General features: G+C 22.8%; 3 protein-coding genes across 5 annotated transcripts; 1 reads left to right on the top strand and 2 right to left on the bottom strand.

Annotated features, from left to right (window-relative positions):
- Positions 1-1,001: 1,001 nt before the first annotated feature.
- On the bottom strand, positions 1,002-18,560 carry LOC129610812 (elongator complex protein 6). 2 transcript variants are annotated; one of them, XM_055523558.1, is made up of 2 exons: positions 18,427-18,560; positions 1,002-1,913 (listed from the first exon to the last, which is right to left on the bottom strand). In XM_055523558.1, the coding sequence occupies exon 2, from the start codon at positions 1,817-1,819 to the stop codon at positions 1,040-1,042; it is 780 nt and encodes a 259-aa protein (XP_055379533.1). In that variant the 5' UTR covers positions 1,820-1,913; positions 18,427-18,560; the 3' UTR covers positions 1,002-1,039. The 2 variants fall into 2 exon arrangements, with proteins under 2 accessions (XP_055379533.1, XP_055379537.1); XM_055523562.1 differs by lacking the exon at positions 18,427-18,560 and adding an exon at positions 8,211-8,335.
- On the top strand, positions 9,767-22,141 carry LOC129614570 (mitochondrial dicarboxylate carrier). Of its 2 annotated transcripts, none has more exons than XM_055529275.1 (6): positions 9,767-10,311; positions 20,652-20,754; positions 20,822-20,929; positions 20,994-21,231; positions 21,296-21,428; positions 21,496-22,141. In XM_055529275.1, exons 2-6 carry the CDS (start codon positions 20,682-20,684, stop codon positions 21,805-21,807), a joined length of 864 nt encoding a protein of 287 aa, XP_055385250.1. In that variant the 5' UTR covers positions 9,767-10,311; positions 20,652-20,681; the 3' UTR covers positions 21,808-22,141. The 2 variants fall into 2 exon arrangements, with proteins under 2 accessions (XP_055385250.1, XP_055385240.1); XM_055529265.1 differs by lacking the exon at positions 9,767-10,311 and adding an exon at positions 19,643-20,027.
- On the bottom strand, positions 16,940-18,567 carry LOC129614562 (tRNA selenocysteine 1-associated protein 1). The gene is made up of 2 exons (XM_055529256.1): positions 18,427-18,567; positions 16,940-18,028 (listed from the first exon to the last, which is right to left on the bottom strand). The coding sequence occupies exon 2, from the start codon at positions 18,005-18,007 to the stop codon at positions 17,000-17,002; it is 1,008 nt and encodes a 335-aa protein (XP_055385231.1). The 5' UTR covers positions 18,008-18,028; positions 18,427-18,567; the 3' UTR covers positions 16,940-16,999.
- Positions 22,142-27,400: the final 5,259 nt, after the last annotated feature.

Raw genomic sequence — 27,400 nt, 5'->3', positions numbered from 1 at the left:
TAACAAAATAAAAAGGACCATCACACAATTTTATTATTATTTTTTTTTTTTTTTCATTTTGATTCAGTCCTTTGTCTCATTACTTTATGTCTTCTCTTTTATAAGAATTAAATTAAAGTCAAAAATTTTCTTTAATAAGAATTTAAGTTCCTTGTTTTATTAAAATTTTTGAATATAAAATAAGGAAATTAGAAGTGAAATTTCTTTAAATTACAAGGACATCTATTTTTATTAGTATTCCCTGTAGGATTTTATTTTTTAGGCGTTAATAGATGTTAAACATATTTATACAACATATAAAGGTTATTTGTTCATGTTTTCTATATTAATATAATAGACCTCAGGTTTGTAGTAACAACTGTAAACATGATAATTTCAATATTTTCTGATTAAGGATAACATTTTTGTTAAATGAAATTAAATTTTCACAAAAGGTTTCCTTATCTTAAAATTATGTTTTTAATCGAATTATAGTATAAAATTATGTTTTAGTGATATAAAAATTTTATAAAAACAAATCGATTTTTTCATACAATAAAAATATGTAAAAAAATATTAATTTTAAATAAGAAAGAGAATTAATAGAATTGACTGTGTAAACTGCGTTATATATGGACATACACATAACCTCAAAAACTGTTGTAATTTAAATAGGTTATATAAAAATTTGAGTTCCATAGCTCTAATATTTTCTAAAATACTTGCATTGCTGTCTTGATCGCATCTTATTTAAATAAAGTTCTTCCGTTCATTTTTATAAATTTTTAATGAAGATTTGATGAACTTTAATGAATTAGTTTTTGCCATATACGAATCGATGGAAACACATATAATGAATCGATTCGGAACCTGCCATTGAACAAGAAATATCTCAGATCCCTCAGCCTTATAATTAATCACTAATTATTGACAAATCTATTCCACAGCCTTGTAAATAGAACATAGAAGCATGTGAAAAGGTAACGAAAATCAAAACAAGGAATTTAATATAATTTTGTTAAGTTATTTATTGTTTCACATTTAACATAAGTGCACAATCTTAAATTTTTATACCAACTTCACCAGGATTAAAAATTTTAATATTTTTATCATTAACTTTATACAATATATTTTTTTCATTTTTATTAATTTGACAAAATTCAATTATTTCATCTTTTGTAATTATTAATTTTCCATCAACTTCTTTAAATGCTCCACTTTTTAATTTAACCACTCTTATATGTAAATCACTCATTCTAATCAAATTATTATCAAGAACATTAAATAAATCGCAATTATTTAATTTAGTTAATAATGTAATTGATTTGGTTGATTCATTCATAATATTCTCAATAAACTCTTTTAAATTTTCATAAAATTTCAAAATTGAACGATATGATTCTCCCATATTCATTAATATGCTCAAGTTATCAAGGATAATTGTAATTGAAGTTTTTTCAATAAATTTTTCTTTAATAATTTTCTCAATAAATTTGAAAATTTCATCACTAAATATTGAATCATTTATTTCTGATGAAGGTGCTGTTGAATTTTCACAAAAATTTGATTTAATAATATCCAAAATGGGTTCATGAACATATAAATTTTTTCCATTGAACATATTTAAATTATAGCCCAACCTAATCCCGGCATTCATATAATGTTGATAATTTTGTTGTAAACATATTAATATAACACCAGAATTTTGAATTCTTAAACGTTGTCCCAAAATTGAACTTATTAAAAAACTTCCATCAATATCTGATTCTTCACTTAAATGAATTGCCGATGGCAATTTTTGTTCATTCAATCCACATGCCAATAGTAACGAAGCAGCCATTCTTCTTGATTGCTAACAAAAGTTTTAATTTCTATTATTCTATTTGATGGTAATTTGATTCGAATAAATGAATTCCAAATAAATTGAGAATTTTCTGAAAAATAAAGAAAAAAAAATTATTTATTCTTTGAATATGTTTTTGGAGAAATCAAATTATAAGTAAAAAAAAAAAAAGAAAATTGTTGATTTTACTTTACATAAATTTAATAAAATTGTAGTTCGAACTTTCTTGAGCCAAAAGTAAAAATAAATATTTTAAATTCGTAAAAGTGAATGCCTTTTTAATGCGTGTTCTCCAATAGTATTGGAGAAAGAATAGTATTAAGAATTAATATTCAAGATGCAATTCAAGTCTTTAGCATATAAGTAAAAATGTGCATATGCAATATTAATGAATGCATTCAATAGAACGTAAAACCGAAAATACGTTTATTTAAAAGCAATTGCATTTAACCCATTCTTTCCAATCGTTTTTCAAATATATTCACTTATATAAATAAGTAAACATATTTTATGTTCAACTCGGAAATTCGTTATCGAATCATTTCAAATATAACCCGATATCATATATAGAGCCGGTTTGAAACAAACTATATGTGTCAAGTTCGTACGCTTATACTTATAAGATTAGAAAGTCATTATAATTATACTATATATTTCTTATTAATCTAGCATTAACCCTTAATTCATTTAATTTTTTTAACCCTTAATTCATGCATAAGATATGATTATTGTTGCTTAATTAATTTATAATGAATAACTGATTGTAACATTGTATTATGTTTTAAAAAGTTGCATGTTAAATATTTTGAACATCTTGCTTCCATTTTTATAAAAGATAAAATAATAAATCATTTCTTCCCCCATTTTGTTTTCATATTTCCAATCGAAGCAATTAATTGTGTCAATTATTATTAATGACAATTAAAAAGAAAAATTAATTATTAAATTGTGGTGTTGTGTAATTAAATACATGAATAAAAAACATGGCAAATCTTTCTCCTTGTGAACAACTTCCTGAAACAAGGTTTTATTCGAAATTATAAAAATCATGAAATTTACAAGTGTAATAATTCCAAAATAACCCGATTAAACTCGGATAATGTAATTTAAAGTACAAAACAAAATTAATTATTCAATAACTTTTACTTTAAAAACCAATTTGGGCATTATTTCTCTTGGTCTTTCTACATAACGTCTTATTATTGTTTGAATGACCTTATTTTAATATATGCAATTGAAATTTTTCATTTTATTTTTATTTTTGAATGTTTCCATGCATTTAATTATTTTTTTAAATATTTTTTTGCTTATAAGCGTTCAATTTTTCGTTGAACCGGAAAATTTAAAAAATTTCTTCATTTATTCACATTAATATTATAATTATACTTAAAAATCATTAAATACATTAAATGCAATACTAAAAATTTATGATGATTAAAAAAAGCAACGATAATTTAAATGACACATCACCAGAAATGGCTTAATTATATGAAAGGAAAAAAATAATTGAACATTATTTTTATTTATATTTTACAATTCACAATTATATAAAGTGAAAAGACTTTAAAATTATTAAAGCCTAGATTTTTTTTCAAAAACATGTGAAATTAAATTTTTGAAAGATTATATTTGGAAAAATTATAAGAGTACATGAGACTGCAAGGAAGGTTTGTAGAAAATTTTAATTTTTAAGCTTTAAATCTCTCAAATTTGAATACTTCGCCTAAATTTATGCAAAACGGAAATATTTTTTAAAGATTTGTTTTCAAAAAAATAATCTATGGCCATTTTAGTTACATTGATTTATTGTAAAGTGTAATTTTTGATAAGACCCGAGAAAGAGAAGAGTAGTTGAGAGAAGATATTTAATTGTATTATTAAAATTTATTTTGAAAATCGTTATTTTAACAAAATTAAATTTTTAAGCGAAAATTTTAATTACTTATTAGAATTCCAAACACAAGCTTAGAGAATAAAGCTTTAAATAAATTTTTATAGGTAGAGTACTTAGAGAATAAAACTTTAAATAAATTTTTACAAAATAATTTTGTAAAAATTTATTTAAACTTTATTCTCTAGGTACCCTACCTTTATTATTTTATGCTTATACGAGGCTGGTGTAAAGACAAAATTATACTGTTACATTCAAAACTGTAACTCTTAAATTAATTGAAAATATTCTTCACAGATCTCCATAATTCAGATTCTGTTAAAATTTGAAATTATCGTTTTCGTACTTATACATACATAATTAGAGTTAGCGTACTTCAAAAATTCTAAAGTATCTGCAAAATTATACATTTTTAATTCATAAATGTACTATACAGATTATCGATTAAAATTCACTGCTTTTCTGTTATTATTCACATAAACTTGTCTACATATAACGGATATCCCAATTAATCCGAAATTTTATGATAGCAATCTTTTAAAAATTAACAAATAATATTAAAAAATACCATACGTAAACAATTCTCTTTAAGACGTCAATTTCGTTATTATCTACACCAAGTAATATAATTTTTTATGTTTGTATAATTATTTTGCTCATATAACATAATTGTTATTTTGTCAAAACCATCAGTAATTAGAAACTGTACAAATATGTTCATATTTTCTTTTTATTTATAATATTATTACTTATTTGAAACGAGTATTTTTGGCCCCCAGCGATTACAAAATATTTGTTTTCCTACACTTTAACTATATTATTATCAGCTGGCAATTAAAAACTTAATGTACTAAGTAAAAATATTCGAATAATGTAGTTTAAAATCACACCATAATATTAAAAATGGTATCATATTAATGCAGGAGTAGTGAACATATGGGTATATGAATGTATATGGTTAGTCAAAAATATCATGTTAATTTAGAAAGATTTACTTTAAATATAATTTAATATAAATTAAAAGTTTATATGATTAAATAAAGTTTAAATAATTAACTAATTATAAAAATAAACTATCTTAGTTTAATTGTCAGTAATTATTCATTTCGAAAATAAAGTAAAATGGAGGATGTTGTTTAGTATTTTTTGTAATATTAATTTTAATTCTCTTAGTTTGACCCTGTACTGATACGAATTTAATATAAAACTTGAATAACCATTAATAATATGAAAAAATTTAATTTTTTTTGTTTTATTTAGAATGCATTGGAATAAAACATAGCAATAAGAAAATCAGAGGGAAAAAGGTCAAAATACTAAGTAAAACACCGCGCCGAGTGATAGTTCGATAGAATCCTAAGCATTTAATCCCATTCAATTCCCTGTGAACACAAAACTGAAAACTGTATTAAATTTAGACAAAGAAATCTCAGCAACAAATTCTGCAACTTCAAACCAACAATTTCAACAATAACGACTCTTCATATTAAAATCTCCATTGAGTTCTCTTCAATCGAACAAACAAATCAAAACCTTATTATTTATTGTAATAAGAAAACAATTTTCAAAAGGTTGACAATTACTGTTAAAATTTATGTTATTTTCAAAATCGAATGCACACAATTCTACGTACAAACTAAATGTAATATATGAAAAAAAATTTAAAAAGTTACGTAACAACCTATCAACTATTAAGAACCGTAAAAAATATTGGTTTTTCTGTTTGTTTTTATTTTATTATTTGAGGGTCAATATTTTCATTTCATATTCTTTCATATCAAATCGAAAAATTCTAATTGAATTTTCGGTATTAACATTAATCTAGTAAAAATTAAAATTCTTGTTTTGAATAGTATACGTATACATAATGTGATATACGTACACACCTATTTATAATTTTAAGAAATAATAAGTATTTAAATTAGAATTTTATATAAATAACCTCGTTACAAGTTAAATGAGAAAGTTAGTGTTTCTAAGTGGCTAATCAAGTATGTCATGTCATTTTATTAAAGAGCACGCGACTTTTATATTCTAAAACACAAACAACATTAAAATGCTAATTGATTTTATTTCACCGTAAATTTTATTCTTATTTCTATGTATTCGGGTACGTATGAATTTAAAGCTTTTAATATAACAAAAAAAAAACAAACTTCAATTAAACAGCTTTAAAATCTTTATCAACTCGATCGACGTTTAATTAACAAAAAAAAAATTAAACTAGAAGTGCGTAGGTATTATGAAAGAAACGTTAAAAATATGGTATTGGTAATACGTTGGTATAAACGGATAAATATACATGTACGCAATGTATAATATAGGTACACATATGTATCTTGAATGTGTATAATTACTAGAAAATAGTTTATATATAAATCCTCACATGATTCATATTTCTAATGATTACTAATTAAAGTAATATAGGAGTTTTTCTTTTAAAATAAATATAATTTTATTTATTAAGAGATCAATTTTCGGAAAAGTGTGAATATTATGTATATATAAAACCAATTACATAATTATGTATATACGTAATCATAAAGTATCGTTGACTTATCTTATAATAAGAAATTTAAAATTTTATGGAATATTATATGTCCAGGAATTGTTATAAGTAGTGTATAACAAATGTTTTGAATTGTATAACAATTGCAGAATTTTTTATTACTTTTTTCAGCTATTAAAATTTTTGTAAGAAGAATTTTATATGAATTTTTTTGATTATTTAAGGGTTGTACATATTTCACTTTTCCAGTCACTATTTACGCCACTTTTCAAAAATGAGAACTTCAATTCTCTTTTTTTCACTTAGAATTCTCATTATCCGTATTATATAAAAATGTCAAAATATCGACCACATTTACTATTTTTAAAAATAAAATAAAATCTTATTTTTAAAAATAGCAAGATTACGTAAAAAAATAAAACTAATTCCCTCAGTTTAAAATTACACTAGCCGAACACTAAAATACAGAATAAGATCCTAATACACATGCGTCTTCTTATACGTGAACCGAAATATTTCCCCCAACATCTTAAGAAAGTTAAACATGCAGTTTAATGATTGTGGAATTCTATAGCCCGTTATTGAATACAAATTAAATATTTGATAGCTTTGTGACATTTTTGAATTTTTTTCTAAATTTTTTAAATATTCTAAACGAAGAAAGAATTACTTATTATGTTTTCGTCGAAAATATCCATAAAAATTATATAATATTATAATAATATTATATAAATTAATAATAAAATTGATAATAAAAAAAAAATTTTATTTGTTAAAACACAAAATTGTAAAGAAAAATTTAAAAACAATATTAAATTTTTTTTAACAGAACAATTTTTCGTAAAAACGTGCTTTAATTTTTAACACAATCCTATATAAATTTTTGCTATAATAACAAAATTTTTGCTGGATGAAATATTAAGTAGCATAAAATTGATGTTAAAAATTTAAGACATTAAAAAAAAATTTGTCTATGTGTATAAAGTATTGGTTTTTTTAGAAAAATTAAACGACACTTATACGTAATTGTAAGACCAACTCCACAAATGTTAATTAATCAAAAAAAAAAATGTTTACTTTAGAAATAGTTCAGCTAATAATTCTTTCATTCAATTGATCGATTCAAGACATACGAGTAAATATTACTTTTTATAATATATTATGTAAGCTTGTATTTTCTTTTCGAACAATTGTTTTATCGTATTATTAATTTACTGTTCCATTTCTAATACTATATAAGAGCGCATATACTTGCGATATAGCCATATAAATGCCGACAAATACAGCTATTAGTTAGCTGTATACAATGAGCTGATTTAGCTATATGCCTCTAACTAACAAAATTTTTATAATTTACGAAGCTTGTCAAATAAACTGCAATATAAAATCTATTTAATTTGAATTTCATTGAAACTTCAAAAATACAAAATACTCTTAGAATATTTGCCCCTATTCAAAATCCACACGAACACAAGTGACTATGTAGTTATACAAGTCCATTTTGTTTTCCATATTAATTTTTTTTCATCCTCTTGTTTCATCAACCCCATCTCCCATTTCCAAAGTACAATTAATGCATTCTTTACTTTTTATATAACTATTCAATAACTGTTTTTATAAATTAACATTTCTTTTTTTCACTTTTACACAAATATGGAATGCCTTCATAAAACAAAATGTTTCTCACCTACATGCATTATTAATTAATATCCTTTATTAATATTTTTTTAATATTATTTGATTAATAACATAAAAATTATAATAAAAGCAATGCCAAGAAAAAAATTAATTAAAACCAAAAAAAAAATTATTGAAAATTTTTATGCGGTTTTATACATTTTATAAATTTTCATGTACTTACATACATATGTACATACATACAAACTTATTTTCTTTATACTGAAAGCGTGTTGCACGTTTTTTTTTAGAATTATGAAATCATTTATTATTGTTGGTTACATTTATAACAATTGTGATTCATTCATTACCTGCACATAAACTGCACAGATGCATTAATTTTACGTCATCTCCCTTTCGAAAGTTACAAAATACAAAAAAAAAAAAAATTATTTTTTAAAATTAGCGGAGCTTTTATAAATTTTAAACTTTAATAACAATCAGCTGTTAAATTTATCAATCATATGGTAACTCGGAAAAATGTATAAGTAATTTATGTATGTATATGAATATTGTAGAAGTATATATTAACAAAAAGTTTATGAAGGCTTTCAATGATATTGAACCAATGACGTAATAATATGTTGGATTAATGTTTATAATATGCAATATTTTGCATGTATGTGCATGTATTCTGATGAATAGTTTCTCATCTATATTAAAATTAACGAATGAAAGCGATAAGATAACATGATAAAAATAATATTACTAAATTCGTATAGTTACATTCATATTTAAAATAATTTCAGTCCTTTTTAGGGCTAGTATGAATAGGGTTACATAAGTACTAACATTTTAATCAAAAAAATGTCATGTTGAAAAATTATGATTTTAGATATATTTTTGTAACACATATTTTATGCGTCCAGATCATCGCCACAACAGGAAACATGGCAAAAAGTTTATGGTAATATGAAATTAGCACCTTCGTCTACTTTATTTCGTTCTATGGTTAGTCGAATTTTATAAAACATACCGTATTACGTTATATTAAATTTCATAATATTTATAAATTTTTATATAGAAATTTAATCATGCTAATATTTTTCTAAAAGCGCTACATATTTTGAATCTCTAATTTGATATTTTGAATCTCTAATTTATATAAAATTTAAAAACTGGGTTAGTACAGTTAAAGAGAATATTATTTGAATCTAAATTGTATTTTTTATGTTCACTTAAAATATAAATTTTTCATACATTTATAAATTATAGCCATTTTAATTCAATTTCATTAGTCTTTTGAGATTTTTGATCTCAAAATTAAAGAAACATTCAAAATTCAACTTATATCAAAAAATCGTACTGAAACTTTTAACCTTTACACAAATTTCTTAAATGACATAATATGAATATCAATAGAAAACTAAATACCCTATATGTACTGATGAATGTATGTTTGTATTTATATTCACATTATCATGTTATATACTATTCATGACAAATATTATATTGCTTATGTTTCATAATATTTTCTACATATTATAGTGTCTGTAATGATAAAGCTATTTTTTAATGTATATAGCTTTGATCGAAAGAGATTCTTTGCTCAATAGTAATATACTATACTTGCATAGTTATGTTTTTAATATGTATAACAGTCATATAATAGAATTAGGTATATATAGTTTTGCTTTATTATTAATATATAATATATTTAACTAAAATAATGTGTAAGTGTTTGTATATAATGTAAACAATCTTTTTAATAAGCGAACAGTAAAGCTTTTATTTTTTATTTAGTCATAATTATTAAAGTTGAGGAGCTTGAACCGAAAACTTGTTTTCTACGAATTACAAATATTCCATATAAAATATAAAAACTCTTTTATTTTTTTTTAATTTAATTTCAATTTTTGTTAAAAATTTTTGTATTTTAATAATTTTCAAAGTGGAACAATAATTTTATTGAAAAATTAACAATAATCAATAGTTTTTGTATTTAGTCGTGTGTGTTTTTATACTAAAAAAAAATTGTATATTTAATATTTAAAATTTAATGTGTTTTGTATAAGAAATAAGGGAAACGAAAGATCACCACAACATAATTCATAAACACAAGCATAAAAATTATAAATTTTTTTTTCAAAAAATAAACACTCAAGCTAGTTAAGAAAAAAATTTTTTTATGAAAGTAAATAAAAGAAAAGCTTTATATCATCCGAAGTTCAAGTTCAGACTGACCTACATACATTATTTTCACGCTGTATTTGTTTATTAGTTTGTCTGGTTACAACAAATTCGATATCAAAACAATAAAAGTTAGAAAAACGAGGGCCCCAACATTAAAGCGTTTCTATGATTTTTATAAGCGTTTAATTTTGTTTTTAAAACCTTGAAAATTTAAAACAACCTTATAGAAAATCTGCTTTTGGATCATAATAAAAAAATTTTTATTAATTTCTTTTGAAGGTAAGCAACATATAAATTTTTATTAAAAAAATTTTATCATGACATTTTCAATTACACCTGAATTCCGAATGTAATTCTAACTAAAAACTTTTATTTTTTAAATTAATAAATTTTAAAATTTGGAGCAAAAGTAATTGTGAATAACTTTAATACTGAAGAAAAATTTTAAAGATAAAAAAAATACAGAAAAAAATTATAAAATTGTAAAACTTTTTGAGTAGTAAGTAAAGAGTAATGCATAACGTAACATAATATTATTCTCGAGCATTAACTATCATTTTTAAAAAGGTAATACCACAGTTACAAATTTATGAATAAAAATAGATTTTCTGTAAATTCTCACAAATCCAATTTTAAAGGAATTATAAAATCTTATGAAAATAATACTTTAAATTTAAAATTTATTGGTAAATCATTTTGTTTAAAGCATTTATTTTCATCAAAACGCAGATGAATCACTAACAAAAATAATTATTAAAATAAACACATATGCATTTTCCAATCCAAAAATTATTTAATTAAATAGAATGATGTTAAAATTTTAGTTATTTACTTTTATGTGTTAGTATTTTCCAACTGCATCTTTCTTCAGAACTATGTAAGTAAATACAATATACAATTTATTAGTGTACCTTAAATTATATTAAAAGAATTGCGAATTTCAATGTAAATGTGCATAATACATGTAACTATATAATCAGAATGAACACTTAGTATACATTTACTTTTAAAGTAAGCAAATTATTTTGAATCAAAATAGCTACTTCAAAACTTTGAACTTTTTCATTGCAGAATATTAATTCTTCTTTATAAATTGCTTTTAATTCTTTAAGTCAATTCGCCTAATGTAGTATAATGGACAGTTTTTCAATAAAAGTCAATTTATTTAACATGAACTTAATAAAAAAAAGGGAAAAGAACCTTATGGATAAAATATGCAATGTTTATATTTCATATAGATACATTTATATGTGCATATATTATGTACTATGTACATATATGTATATGTATATATAATTCATAAGAGAATATAGAAAACATAAATTGAAATTTAAAAATAAATTTGATTTCTGTTGTATATAGACTACAAATATAAATTGTATTTTTATATATAAATTATAGTTGTAATATATCAGGATATATGTAGGTACTTATATACATACTAAGTATGTATATATATTTGGTGCAATAAAGCACCGCAATCAAATTTGCATTTTGTATTTCTATTTACATAATTTAAATATTAATAAATTTTTAAATTATCTCTTGTCGGGAACATTTTTTTAATGAAAAACAAAATTACAAGAATCGTTTCTGAACAAACAATTTAAATGTATTAAAGATTTTATTAAATAGCTAAATTAAAAACTTAAATTTTTTATCGTAAAATTAAATATGAAATTTAATGTTTTTGTAAATTTTTTTATTATGCTAAATAGTTTTTTAAAAAAATAAATATGCGACCTTCTTCAATTCAATAAATTAAACTGAGAGCATTTAAATAAGTTCAAAAATTTTATTATCACTTTCGAAAATAGTAATTTCACTGATCACAAAATTATTGTACCAATGAAATTTTAAGATACTCGTAAATATTAATAAATGTTAAAGTCTATATAAATCGCATATTTTCTACAATTTTTAATATGAAAATGTTCCATAAGATGATTAAGTTTGCAAGCCAACCAATTAGAAATTTTAGAAAAACAAAATGCCAGTAATTATTTTACTTTTTTCACTTACATACTCATATTTGCATTTTGCTCCATTGTTTAATATAATAATCATTTAGATTTTATAAAAAAATAGATTTTGCTCAATAAGACATGCAAATTGATAATAAATGCTGGATAGTTTTGAATCTTTTACAACTGCCCAGAGTACTACTTTCAGGAACTCTTAAGAAATATTTTATCTTCAGGAAGATTATTCGCTCCCCATAAATTTTTATTTTAAGAATTTTAAATTTTATTTTACCAAAAATATTTTATATTGAATTTGATTCCAATTTATTTCAAACCACTTTACAAAAATTTTGCTTTAAAATAATCAATAAATTTTTACAAACTTTAATTTTTATTGTTACTGAACCCATGCGACTAATTTAAATTGTTTTCTTTTTTGTAAAAGTTTTTCTTGTTAAATTTTTTTTTGTAAAAATTACATGAAAGGGTATTAAATACACAATTGGACTTTGTACAATTTATTTATTAAAATGAAATCGAAACCAACTTTTATAAAATTAAATCTTTAGCACAAAGTACAAAATATAAACGTGCATACCTATAAATATATTATTTTATATTAGCAATTTAAATGTAGATATATACATACATACATACATAATATAAACACAATGTTTATGATTACTGCAAAAATAATTTTTTTCTCTACAATTTTATTTAGCCATGACCTACCATAATAGAAAACTAATCGATTGAGAAATTTTTCTTCTTCGTCTTTTGCACACATACAAATATAAAAATGTAGAAAAAATTATCGTAATGGGAGCAATATTTGCAGTATGTTCAGAAATCATTTAAAATGTACCCACTCCAAAGAAGAAAAAAAAACCAACTTTCAAATAAAATATTTCTCATCAAAATTAATACTGAACGAATAAAAGGTAGAAAAATTGTGCCAACAACATAAATTTAAGAACCTTAAGTTTTTAGCCTCAACAAATTTTCTAAATAATAGAACATTTAGAATTGATTAAACTTTATAGAAGTGTGAGTTAACTTCAACTCGCAAATTAACTACTAGCAATAAACTACAACAAACTACCCAACCCTCTTTGAATTTAAAAGAAAATATAAAAGCATAGAATAACTTTTCTAAAATATCTCAAAAAAGAGGAAAGAATGATTTTGTCATAAGATCAAAACTCAATCATGTATATTTAAGAAGTACTTATTAAGAGGCACTAGAGTAGATTATTGATTTTATTGAGTAGAAGACTATTTTCATCATATTTAATACACACATACTATTAATCAATATACAGTTTTATTTTTAAATTTTGCATATCCTTGTAAGAAATTTTATGTTATTTTAATGTGTGTGTGTAGAAATCAATGTACTTAATTACAATTAATATATGGTCGAAAGTTTTTAAATTCATTCTAATTGATTTACAAAAATAAAAAATTTCGTCCCAGTTAATTTTACTTATAAGCAACTATTCCAAATAATGGTATGGAACTATTTGTCCAAACACTAAAAACTTATTGAAATTTGTAACTAAATAAATTTTTTATGCCACTAAAATTAGAATTTTAAATATGTTTATTTAAATTTATAAGAAAAATTGATTTATTTCTCATAATACATAATTTTTATGGAATTTTAACGCAAATCATAAAATCCTAGTAAAGTACTGAATAAATGTTTAATAATTATTCAAATTTACTATTTACGAATACAAATTTACTGTTTTTGACTATTATGTAAAATTAAAACATTAATTTTTAATGTATTTCTACTAACTTTATTATACATTTTTAGTAGCTCACTAATATATTAATTTCTTTATATATTAAACCGACATCCTATTAGAACAATACGTCTGTAGAATACAATTCGTAAGAAATGTGATGAGAATTAATTTCAATAAATTATTAAAACTAAAAAAGCTTTTATTATAAAATTTTTTGTATTAGTAAATTAACATTACTTTCTATGAACTTATTATCAATAGCCAAAATATATTCATAAATAACTCAATTTCAAAATGATTATAAAAACAGCATATAATTACTGTCAAAACATAAAACATACCGAACCGATTCTATAATTAACTAATTTAATTTAATTCAATATACCAATTTTCACATTAAAATATAATTAAATTTAAGGAATTTTTTGAACTAAATAAATTATCAATATTAATATGATATTGTATTCAATTCGAATTAATCTATTTCGCATAACTTAATGATCTATATTGTCTGATAACCTTAACAAATACAAATATGAAAAATTTTAGCCAAAAAATAAACACAAAATATTTGTATAACAACGATAAGAAAATTAATTAATACTATTTGTATTAAATTAATATAGTTTTAATTCCAACTCACTTACAAGAAACACAAAAAAAGAACAAATTTATGAAAAAAAAATATTAATATAAAATTTATTGATTACGCAGAGAAAGCAAGATAACAGAACAAACTGAAGTTAACCTGATTAATTGTAGGATTATAGTGGTTATTTACGTACTATGTACAAAACTTAATTTATTGCCAAAAAACAAAATCAAGCACATTTATTTTATTTAAAATTTTATTTAATAAACAAGTCTTAATATTTTAAGTATAGATTTTATTAATCTAAAAGTTTTCTATATCATTTTTTTTCTTGTTAGTATTAAATACAAATTTAATAAAGATTAAATTTTATTTATAAATTAAATTATCTAAATGAAAAAAATAGTATGTTTGTACTTAAAATTAAAATTTTATATATTAAATCGTTTAAAATTATGTACAAATAGTTATCGATTCACACTTTGACTTATATTTAATGTTTCGATCAAAGTTCAAATTTTCAACTGAGGTTGAAAAAGAAGAAAAATAATATTGGCTTTTGAATAAAATATGGCGCCGCAACATTATAACATATTGGTTCACTCAAGGAACTAATAGTCAAAAACTAAACAAGGTTTACTTTTGATCCAAGATTGACATCGGAAATTTATACTAATAAGCCGGCATATTTATACTAATTAGGGTGAAGGAATCAACCACTCAGGAGTCAAGAGCATTAATAATATGAGACCGATCATTATTAAGCAAATTAAATATGTATTTTAGAAATTATTTTGAAAAAATCATATACATATTTAATTACAAATATTTTTTACGCTTTTACATGGCAAAATTATTTCAATTACGTGCTCATCGTTTATAAAATTTATGTAAAATATTAAGATATTTGCCGTATAGAAAAAAAATAAACAACAGATACTTCAAACTATTTGTAAATTATCCTAATTTTAATTTTTTACTTCTTCTTTAAAAAAATGTTTTAATTAAATAATTAACCTAGTTTTATTACGTTTTATTAATATTTTTGTGTAATAAATGAGTTATACCCGCTAGGTAATATTATTAAATAATTTTTTTTATTTTTAATTTGAACAAAACATCAGCTATTTTTGATATAATTTTCGTCACTAAACGAAATTAAGAGATTATTTAATAAAGAATAAAAAAATTAAAGTTTAACCTTTGAATACCTCTCTCTACCCCTTTGTACACCTACATACCGACATATAAAGTGTGATACTGTAATAGTATTCACGCTTATTAAATACGAATTAAGCAATAATTTAATTCTAATTTATTGTAATATCAATGTTATATTCAAAATTTCTACATTACTAAATAATTATTATAATTATAGTAATTCTGTACGGGAACCTATTAAAGTATATTAAAATAAATATACAATAAGCTTCTAAAATCAAAACATAAATGCACATGTGAACAGTTACCTATACCAAAATTTTATTTAAAAATCTTAAATTACTTGATAGCTTAAAATGTTTGATAATTAATATAAATTGTGATAACTTATCTAAATGAATTTACATTATAATTTACAGGTTTATGTTTAAAAAATCAATTTAATTTAATTTTGTTGAAGTTTTTTTCCCATACATCTGATACTTATGCGTTAAAATTATTATTTTTTTTTTTAATTTCAATTTAATGAATAGCAAAATTAGCAACAAAATTTATTTTATTTAAACCAAACAAAAATATTTTTAAAATTTGATAATTAATTTAGTAAACAAATAATTATAATTTATGCTAAAGAGTATTATACAACATTCACATCTGAAGGCGTTTGATGTACTACTAAATAATTATATACATACATACATAAAAAATGTAAGTTAGATACAAATATTGAAAATAAAAGATAAACAAAATATGTGACTGATTCAAACAATTTAAGCACAAGTTAGAAATATTAGAAAGGGCACAAAAGAATCATGTTAGAATCAAACAAAAAAACAATCATGTTGGGATAGATATTGCAACGTTAACTTGTAGATTGTAATAATAATCTAACCATATAAATCAAATAAATTAATTTACACTTTTGACAAATATTTTTGTACTTTAACTTTGACACGAAAAATTACTAACATAATAGTCAATGCCGCTTATTTTACTCAAAATTAGGTAGGACAAATAAGCCGGTCTTTCATCTAATATTTTCATTAAGTGTTGAAAATTCTTCTATAATTCACTCTTTTGAGTTTATAGCATAATTAGTAATTACTTACTTTTGTGGAAAAAAGCTTTTTATCAGGCGGAAATATAAAAAGAAAATAGTTTCTTTTTATTTAGTAAGTTAGCTTACTTAACTACAGTATGTTTTTTCTATTTTTCAATTTTAATTTTCATTTGGACGTTTGTTTAAAAACAAAAATTTTAGCACTAAAGTTCTTTAAATTTACGAATGTCGAAAACTTTTAATTAAGTGCAATTATTAAGTGTTCATATAAACTAACGTCGTAAATAAAATGAGTTTTCCTAAAAAATATCCAGTATCTAATGATTATCTTAAGTAAGATCAAATATCAAAAAAAGATATTTCCATTTTTTTTCATGAAATCCAATTTATTGATACTGTGAATCGATCATACATTATAAAATATTTTAATGTTAATTTAAAAAACTTCAAGTTGTTCTATTGGTAACCACTTTGAGCTTTCTAGTGCATCCCATAAGTTTCTATCTCGCTCAGCCATTTCCCTATTCATTTTGTCAACGTTAATAATTACTTTATGGTCTATTAATTGCATATCCTCGTCTGGTTGATTATGATGATCTACATAATTTTGATTATGTTGGGCACTCCATGCTTCAGCTTGTTGTGCCACAGTTTGTTGAGTATGTTGTTGCATAGCTGCTGCCTGTTGCTGTTGATAATATGCAGTTGGATCTGTGGCTCCATTTTGTTGATCATAATAGCCTTGCCATGCGCTATATCCTTGCCAATAGACAGATGGATCATAATATTGAGAATAATCTGCTGATTGGGTAGTGGTAGTAGTCGCTGCAGAATTTCCACTGTATCCACTCATATAACTTGGAGTTACTGTAGTAGTTGTATCTGTTCCAGTTAAAGTTTTTGGTTTTGGTACCGCGTTACATATTTTTAAAGGCTTTGAGCCTAAACCGATGTAACCGTTCATATCATATAATGCAGCTTGTTGTTCATCTTCAATACCAAACCTAACAAATCCATATCCCTTAGAAAATCCTGAACTATCTAGAATCACTTTGGCTGTTTTTATTGAAGAATATTTCGAAGAAAAAACTTTATATAGAGAATAATCATCTACGTCAGAACTTAAGTCCCCAACCCATACACTGAATTCTCTTTCGTTTCCTGGTAATTTGTAAGAGTTGCTAGCACTGTTTAATCTAAATCTTACGATTGGATTTGTACCAGGTATTGGTTTCCCATTCAATTTATGCATAGCATCAATTGCTTTATCATCCGAAGAAAAGTTTACAAAACAGTATCCAGATGGTTCTCCAGTGTATTTATTTCTCATCAAGCGAACATTTTGTGGTTCCTCACCCATTTTCCGAAATGCTGCTATAATGAAGTTCTCAGTCATATAAGTTTCAAGGCTTCCCATCCATAGTTGACAATGTACGTTAGCCATTATTCTGGTTTTCAGCAAAATCTGCAAAAACATTTCATCAATTCCCACTTAATTTCATAGTATACAAAATTTTAAATATAAAAAATTAGCAACTTACATCAAATTATAATAAATGTACACATTAAAAAATCTAATCTCATTTATTTTTTTTTTATTAAACCAATTTCTCTATTATGTAGTAATTTCTTGGCTAATAACAACTTCAATTTTACAAAAAAAAGTTCAAAACACAAACCCGGTTAAAAAATGTGTATGCATAAATGTATATATATATATATCTATGCACAACATAATAGTTATACTATTCCAACTCAAGAGATTTGTTTGTTGTTAAATCACATTGTCCAAATATTTCTTACAAAAATTTGTGGTATTTTACTAAATATTTAATAAATAATCTAAATTTATTTGCGACTTACCTATGTATGAATTATTAATATCAGATTTATAGTTGAATTCTCAATTTATTATATTTAAAAATTAGCAATTAATATGTATAAATTCTTTTCTCGTTTTGAAACACAAAAACAAATGCTTGCTTTTTCAATCCGTCATCTTTGAATTGTCAAATGCTTATGAAGTGGTACACCAATGTGACATATCTTTTATAAACATAACGATTGCAGCGTTCATAAGTTCTTGCGGCGAATATTCCAACTATAGGAGCAAAAATAAAATGTTAAAAAATACAAAATGTATGTATCTACGATTGCGAACTAAAATATAATTATGTAGATTAAAGACATTTGGTTTTTGATAAAACAAAAATGTAAATAGAACTAAAGCATATGACGTTAATGTCCTGCCTTCTAGTGAATTAAAAAAAGTTTTCAATTATCTGTAATTTAATTAAGATATGAAATAAATAAAACTAGAAAAAATTTTATGGAATTGTTCGAAAATCAAACCTTTTTTCATTAATTACTATTTCAAATATCGAATTTTGTTTAAAAAAGTAAATAAACTACTGCTTGAATATTTTTTTAATAATTTTGTTTGTTAAACTTGTAATCTGGTATTAAATCAAAATCTTAACCTTTTTAGATAAAATTTGAATTTCATCTTAATATAGTGATTCTTAGTGCTTCTCTTGGAAGTTGTTTTTAATATTATTCTTCTATTTTTAGAATTCTGTATAGTGGATACTCAGAATTTTATGTTTTCCGGTTACAAAAACTTTAACCATATATAAAAGGGTCAGAATATCTTTGTTTTTCATAACATTGGATAGTTAGCTGTACCAGTACAAATACGTTATATACGAATTTATTTGTTTACTGCATTTGTTTATACGTTTAGCAAAAAATATTCCTGATTCTGATTTCTCTTAATATATAACTGAATATATATCGTTAAAAATTAAATTTAAGTCTTTCTTTAAGTCAATTTATGTCCAAAGTAGCAGTTATGTAAAAAATATTACATTAACCATAAAAAATGAAAATATAAAATTTGTTGGGAGAAAAAATTTCCGTTTTACCAAAAAAGTAAGTACGCTGGTAGCACTTACTCGATATAAGTAGTTTAAATATTTCTCACTAAAATGCAGTGACGCTCATGTCATTTAAAAGAAAATAAATAAAAGTAAGGAGAATTGTTACTAGTTGTTTATTGTAAATTGATATTCTACAAACGTCGAATCGAATTTTTATTACTTTTTTACTACTTTGAGAATCAAAATAAATTTTTTGTTTCTTAAAATTTAATTATTACTTTAGAGAATTTTATGAAAAGTGGTCACGAAAAATTATTATTTAAAATTTTGTGTTCAAAACCATATTGGCAACAAGAAGATGCAATGGAAATCGTGTAGAATTTTTAAAGACTATTAGCGTCAAACACAAATGTAAACAAAACAATGGGAAAATACTATTACATAATATTTTGAAATTTTTTGCCCACTTGTAGGATGTAGTTTTTGTTTATACAAATTTCAAAACCAAAACAAAAACAATTAGTTGAAAATCGTTGGCTAGGTGCCCTACAATATCAAAATCAATTTCAGTAAATTAAAATAATGGTAAAATAAAAAAATTCAATTAAAATATTTACGTAAAAATCAAATAAAATTTTTAATCTCACAAATTCTTTTTCCATATAATTTTATTTTTCAACAAAAAACAAAACTTAAACAAAAAATTAAAAATGAATTTGAAATTTTTACAAATTGCGGTTAAATTTTTAAAAATTCCCGTTATTCAGTTATATGAGTTGGGTATATACTGAAAATGAGAATAACATTATTAATATAATAAATAATCACACACTTTACACTAATAATTAATTTATATTAAAAATGAGAACTTGGAATAAATCGATATTAAAAATCCAAAACGAATGAAAACTTTTAGATTAATTTATTTTATTTGGGTTAACTTAATGCTGAAGTACAACCTACTTGTAATCAACAATATTCACTTTTACAGACACAATACTAAGTTGTGCATGCAACTCACTTTAATTTTTGGAAAAGTTTTAAATTAATTTTAGAAGAAAATTATAAAATAAATCTTTTCATATAAGAAAAGGCAATAATTACAACTTGTTTCTCGAAAAGTACTTTTTACGTGCTTCCTTAATCCTGTACCTTAAGTTATTGTAATATTGAAAATTACTAAATTCGAATTTCTTTATATAATTTCAGTTTCACACCTCCAATAAAGCAAATAAAAATATGGCAGTGGTACAAGTTTCTACTGAACCAAAAAGAATTGGAAGATGGTATTTTGGTGGTCTTGCGGGATCTGGTATGTATATATATGTGGCAAATTAAAAACAAATTTACTCAACTAATTCTTATCGATGATTGCACAGGAGCGGTAATGATTACCCATCCCTTAGATTTGATCAAAGCCAATTTACAAACGCAGAAGGAAAAAATGTCTATAATTAAATTTACCGGCAGAGTTGTAAGAGAACAAGGTAGTTTTGAGAAAAATTGAAAATTTTAATAAAATTTCTGAAATTTAGTGCGCTCTTATTTTAGGTGTGTTTTCTTTATACAGCGGAATATCAGCTTCAATTCTAAGACAAATGACATACTCTTTAACTAGATTTGGAATGTATGAAGTTGGAAAAGAATTTATCCCAACAGACACATTTGGTGGAAAATTATTATTAGCTGGTATATCTGGATTAGCTGGCGGATTTGTAGGTACTCCTGCTGATATGGTTAATGTTAGAATGCAAAATGATGTTAAATTACCAAAAGAACAAAGAAGAAAGTAAACGGTTTTTTAACTTAAAATTTTTGAATGAATCTTGATAATTTTTTTTATAAAAAAATAGTTATAAACATGCATTAGATGGTTTAATAAGAGTGCACAGGGAAGAAGGCTTCAAAAGATTATTTTCTGGTGCAACTACTGCCACAATAAGAGGTGTTCTTATGACAGTTGGACAAATTGCTTTTTATGATCAGGTACATTTTTTTTTTTAAGAAACTTTGAATCAATGATACGTTTTTATATACATACAAAAATTTTTAGACCAAAGAATTGTTATTAAGTACAGTTTACTTTGATGATAATTTAACAACACATTTTACTGCTTCATTTTGTGCTGGCTCAATGGCAACCGGTCTTACTCAACCGATTGATGTACTTAAAACAAGAGCAATGAATGCTAAACCTGGACAATATAATGGTTTAATGGATATTGTTAGACATACTGCTAAAGAAGGTCCATTAGCCTTCTTTAAAGGATTTATTCCAGCATTCTTACGTTTAGGACCACATACAATAATAACATTCATCTTTTTAGAGCAACTTAGATTAAATTTTGGTATTATTCAAAAATAATTGGTACTTTATACCAAACTAAAAGAGTAAAAAATCTGTTTTACAAATGGTATAGGCTTAGTAGTATATCTTTTTCATGTTACAAAATTAAGTGTACCTATCTATAAATTTGGTGCTTCATCTATTAAGATTGAAATCTATTATAATTGTATAACATGGGAAATAATTGTCTCACAAATTTTCTTTTTTTAAATAATATTTTCAAGAGTGTATCAAATTTAGTTTTTTTAAAAAACATGTTACCCGAAAGTTAAAAAAATTAGATTAGGCATTCCACTAATTGTCCAATATAAAAATATTCAATAGTTAAAAGATTTAGTGTGTACTTCCTAAACACAAGCCTGCTAAAGTAACCTAAAAAACTATATCACAACTAAAAAGAAATAATGTTTGAAAAATATGAAACTTGTTAATGGCATTTTTAAGATTAGCAATTAAATCTTTGATTATGTGGCTTTTGTTTGTTTAGGTTTTACAACACAATCAATATAAAATTAAGTAAAAAATTTTATATAAACAAATATTTATGTAATATCAGTCATATTATTTAAAAAAGTAAAATATTTTTATTTTAAAATTTGCTTTAGAGATTATAAATTAGTACATATACTGCATCAAATTCAAACAGGTTAAACCAAGTTAACCGAGATTTTATGTAGTTTTGTAATGCATTTCATATACTAACATATCTAAATTTTGCAATAATTAGTCGATGTAATTTGATAAAATATCATATTTGTTTAATAATGAATTATTTCAATTATATTAAATGTAAATTTGGAATTTTCTTCCTATAAATAATTAAAATTAACGACAAGCGTCATTAAACACAAAAATAGACTCGAAATCAAAAACAATTTAAATAGCTATAATAAGTATAGAATATTTTCTTTGCATAGACAAATATGTATGTATGTGTATTGTAAATTTGGGATTATATTACTACAATTGAAAAGTAGAATTGTAAAAACAAAAAAAAAAAATTAATTATACTATTAAAACTATTGTAAGTTTATAACTAAAAAAAATTTGCTACTGTATATATTTTTGATATAAATGTGTAATTTACTTAGCGAAAAATTATTAGTGCAATTTTTGTATTAAATTTTATTTTACTGTATGTATTGTTAAAAGATGGAATTGAACTGATCATATTTTGATAATTTTATAAAATAAAATTAAATAAAAAACAAATTTTGATTGCTGCACACTTTGTAACACTAGAAGAAGACAATATATTGATTAGAATGTATAGTTTATAGTAACTGCTTTTTTTTTATAAGACTAAAAACATACCATATATATATATATACACTAAATGTAATAAAATTTATATTAAGGCACAAAAATTTAAGTGTACATTGTGATTTATAAAAATGCAACACATTCCGGCTATAAGCTAAAAAAAAGTTTTATAATAAAATTGCCAAAATTTAATTTTTTTATGAAGATAAAAATAAAAATGAATATTATTAAAATTCTAAATATTAAATTGATGTTTAAAACTGAATTTAATATGTGTGTATAAAATAATAAAAAATGTTAAAAATTTGTTATAAATATCGTGTATGTTGCATGTGTATTTATAGGTATTAAAAAAAAAAACAAAAAATAACGAAACCATATTATGTAAACATACTCAAATTTGTTTCTTTTTTAAACTTTTATCTGCTGTTAATTAAAAAAATATTGATTATAAATAAACTTTATAGCAAAATGAGACAACGAGTTTATATGTTTTTTTTTTCATTACATTTTTAAATTCTTCAGAATTCAATTTTCACTACAGGTTCTTCAAAAATCATTCATTTTAAAATAAATATGACAAAGAATTACAAAAGAAATTTTTTCTTATGAATGAATTTTAATTATTCTACATACTCGTACGTACAGTGACACATCCGTAAATTGGGATATTAAATATTTCTTAATAATTTTTTTGCAAAAAGACGTCCTTACTAAATAAATAAAAAATTTGAAATCAGAACACCAATTTATTTGGACTACGTATAAAATATACAATTCGACAAACAATTAATTACAAAAAAAATGTATACATAAGTAAGAAAGTTAATTTAAAGGCCAATAATAGTGTTTGAACTGTTTCCCATGTATATTTATAAAACATTCTTGGAACGAGGTTTATACTGTTAAATGCTATTTCATAGATCCTCATGAGTAAGTAAAATTTTTTTATGGAGACACTGTTCCCAACTCAACTTATAGAACTTACAAAGTGAAGGGTCTACAAACATTCTGTATAAAAACATTGTAAAGGATAAAGAAGAACAGCATTCTACGAAGCACAGACTTGAAAGTAGTATAAGTGTATGTAATAAGTCTAATTTCATAATTTTAAAAATGAAATTAATATTTTGTGTTATTTTCTATTAATAAACTCTATAAATATTAATTTAAGCGGAAATATTGTGTACGTGATATCATCGTTATTATAATCCGAAAAAATTATATTTGATTATTTTTATACTACGAAAATAAATATGTATATGTGCACGAACCTACTCCCTTACGATTTTTTTTTGGTACAATTTTTTATTAAAAAAAAAATCATTTATAATTGAATTGTTTTCTATTTTATTTATAGATCCTATAAATTAAGAAAAAAAAAATATTGTGTAATTGTGAGCATAATTATATGCCCCCGTATATACTATATAAAATAATATATTACGAAATAATATTCTTATTATTTTCACTTTACGTCATACCTGAGTTAAACACTATCTTTATACAACAAAACAACAACAACAAGGGAAAGAAAAAAGGAGTAACAACAACAACAACAGAATAGCAATTTATTAAGCATAAGAAAAATTGTCTGATATTGACCCAAAATCGTGTTCATGAGAAAAGGATCATCATCTTCTTGATATTAATTTAATTTTTTTGCCCTTAAGTCGCTCTTGTTATCTACAACAATTTAATTTTATTATTATATATTATATTTGTGTATGTAGATGTTCATTATATTTTATTTATATATTTAAGTTAAAAAAAAACCTATAAAATAACAAAGTAAAGTAAAAAACACTTATAAAGAAAAAAAAACAAAATATAAAGGACGAACTTTAGTAACATACTGACTTATGATGGTTAAAAGAATACATCACCATTAATATTAATTCACACTATACACACAGATAAAAAGAAAACGTGAATTATTTCGTATTTTGTATATAAAAAAAAAAGAGGAACAAAAAAATCCTAACTATCCAGGTATATAAGGATATGCTGTTTTAAAAATCTAATTTTGTTGTTGCTTCATTGTGAATGAATGGAACCATTAAAAATTCCTAACGTTCCTCTTTTTCTTTGTTATTCTCATTTCTTCTAATTTTATTTCAAAGGATCCTTTTTACCTACATATATATATATATATATATATAGTATAACAAAAATCCTTACAATGCTAAAAAGAAAGATAATAATAAAAAAAAACTACATAAATAATTTTATTTAGTTGTTTTCTTTTATGTATGGTATGAGATATGGTTCGCTCTTCAATTTAAGGTAAGCACCTGTTCGCATTATCAATGAACCATAGATGGTTTATAAAGAAAAATGTAGAATAAAAAAATAAAAAGAACAAAGAATAACAGATGATGAGAATTTTTTTTTATTGTTATTCTTTTTCTTCCTTTTTAAATTTCTTTCTTTTTTGTTGGATGGTTTTTCTTTCTTAATATTTTTCCTTTTAGTATTAAATTTCTACAATAATTTTTTGTTATCCTTCATATTATGATATTCTCCCTTAGAGAGGAGAAATAATATGTAATTTTTGGTGAATATGCGCTTGTTGATTTAGTTGCCAATAATGCGTATATAAATATTTTACTTTTAAATGTATTTGAACATAGACTTAGAAACTCTTAAAATTATTTTCTTTAGAAAAGGAGACTGTAATAGTAGTAATATAAAGAGAGTAAATACAGTATATTATATATGTAGGTATTAATAAATGGTAACAATAAAAATAATATGCATTTTTTCTGTATGGTTACACTGAGAAAAATTAACTTTAATTTCTAAAAAATTAATTTTTCTTATTATAAATTTAGATTGAAAACCAGATGCAGTAAGCATCTTAAGCAAGCAATTTACAATATTATCCTTTGAAATAGTTACGAGAATTAGGTATGTGCTTACATACATTTTTTAAGATATTGTTGAATTTTCTTGAAATAAAAATGGAAACAAAATAATTATCTTATTTTTACTGATATAAATTATACAAAAATATTCATTTTCTAGCCATACTGTGGTGTATATGATGCTGAGTTGCAAAACATATTGATATTGAATTCTTTTAGCTTTTAGATAGCAAATTTGAATTTCAAAAAAATTGTTTAACAAGTTTTTGGATTGATTAGAAAATACCACTGGTTCGTATTTTCAATCTCAGTAAAATTCATGAATTACAATTGAAAATAAAATTATTCCATTACGTATCACTCGATACAAATATGTATTATTATTTATAATATCTGAAAAAAATTTTAATAAATTTTTATTATCGAAAGTTCATAACATTTTCTCTTAAATGAAATTATATATTTTTTTTCTTTATACATAATGTACAAAATATTCCGTCCGCATATTATATGATATTTTTAAAAAAAAAATTTTAAATAATTTTTCTCTTAAATATCAACTTTTTAGTGTATATAACTTAAATTTTATAACATTTATAATATTTAAAAATAATACAATAATATTATAATTCTTGTTATAAGAATTTTATCCATATAAAGGTATAACCACTTTTAAAGTAACTAAAATAATATACAGTATAAATATGTAGAGCTTGTTGTACATATTAATATAGTTGGAATTGGATAATAAAATAATGAGAAAAACTTGTTTTCATTTTACATCTTATAAATGTCTAGAAAGGTGAGTTTTTTGTTTCTTATTCTTATTTTATATTGTTTTTATTGAAGAACCATTTACACCACATCATATGGTAAATAAAATATATAACTTATATTTTTTTATTATTATTTTTATTCTTATATTGGAATGTTTACTCTCTATGGAACATATTTCTTTGTATATATATACTTGTAGTAAAGTAACTAATATTATGCTAAATGTGTTTGTGTTTTCGTTACGTACTTAAATAGTTTAATAATAATAATATTATAAAATAACTTATATATAACGTTATATTTGTGAGAATTTGAGTTAAAAAATACACCCTATACATGTATATCTTTTTCTCTTTTTATTTATTTTTATTCTTTGATTTTCAGCAATTTAAATAACATTGTAAATATAATATGGGTACCAATACCAGTTATGTATGGGATAAATAACTTATAAGCACAAAATTTCTTATGTATCGAGAGATTTCATAATTTTTTTCTGCTATTTTTTAGTTGGTGGTAAACTGTAAAACGGTTCGGTTCGTGTTAACGGTAAAGGACACATATACACATATATTTTTTTTATTTTTTTTTCGTTTTTGTTTATATAAAAAATATATTTGAATAAAAAAAAATATGAGCTATATTAGTAAATTAACAAATTGAAGTAAAAGGAAAAAACTTTTTTCAATTTAAAATCAAAGTAT

The sequence above is a fragment of the Condylostylus longicornis genome, unplaced genomic scaffold (assembly GCF_029603195.1).
Source record: "Condylostylus longicornis isolate FDR11 unplaced genomic scaffold, ASM2960319v2 ptg000004l, whole genome shotgun sequence".
Classification (NCBI taxonomy): Eukaryota; Metazoa; Arthropoda; class Insecta; order Diptera; family Dolichopodidae; genus Condylostylus; species Condylostylus longicornis.
Note: the sequence above shows the minus strand (reverse complement) of the source record. Positions and strands in the feature narration are given on the sequence as shown.

What these genes read in the sequence shown, in the direction of transcription:
- LOC129610812 (XM_055523558.1), bottom strand. Translation starts at nt 1,819, where the DNA reads ATGGCTGCTTCGTTACTATTGGCATGTGGATTGAATGAACAAAAATTG.
- LOC129614562 (XM_055529256.1), bottom strand. Translation starts at nt 18,007, where the DNA reads ATGGCTAACGTACATTGTCAACTATGGATGGGAAGCCTTGAAACTTAT.
- LOC129614570 (XM_055529265.1), top strand. An exon ending in CAGAGTTGTAAGAGAACAAG is followed by an intron (nt 20,930 to 20,993) that starts GTAGTTTTGAGA and finishes CTCTTATTTTAG; the next exon opens with GTGTGTTTTCTTTATACAGC. An exon ending in AAATTGCTTTTTATGATCAG is followed by an intron (nt 21,429 to 21,495) that starts GTACATTTTTTT and finishes AAAAATTTTTAG; the next exon opens with ACCAAAGAATTGTTATTAAG.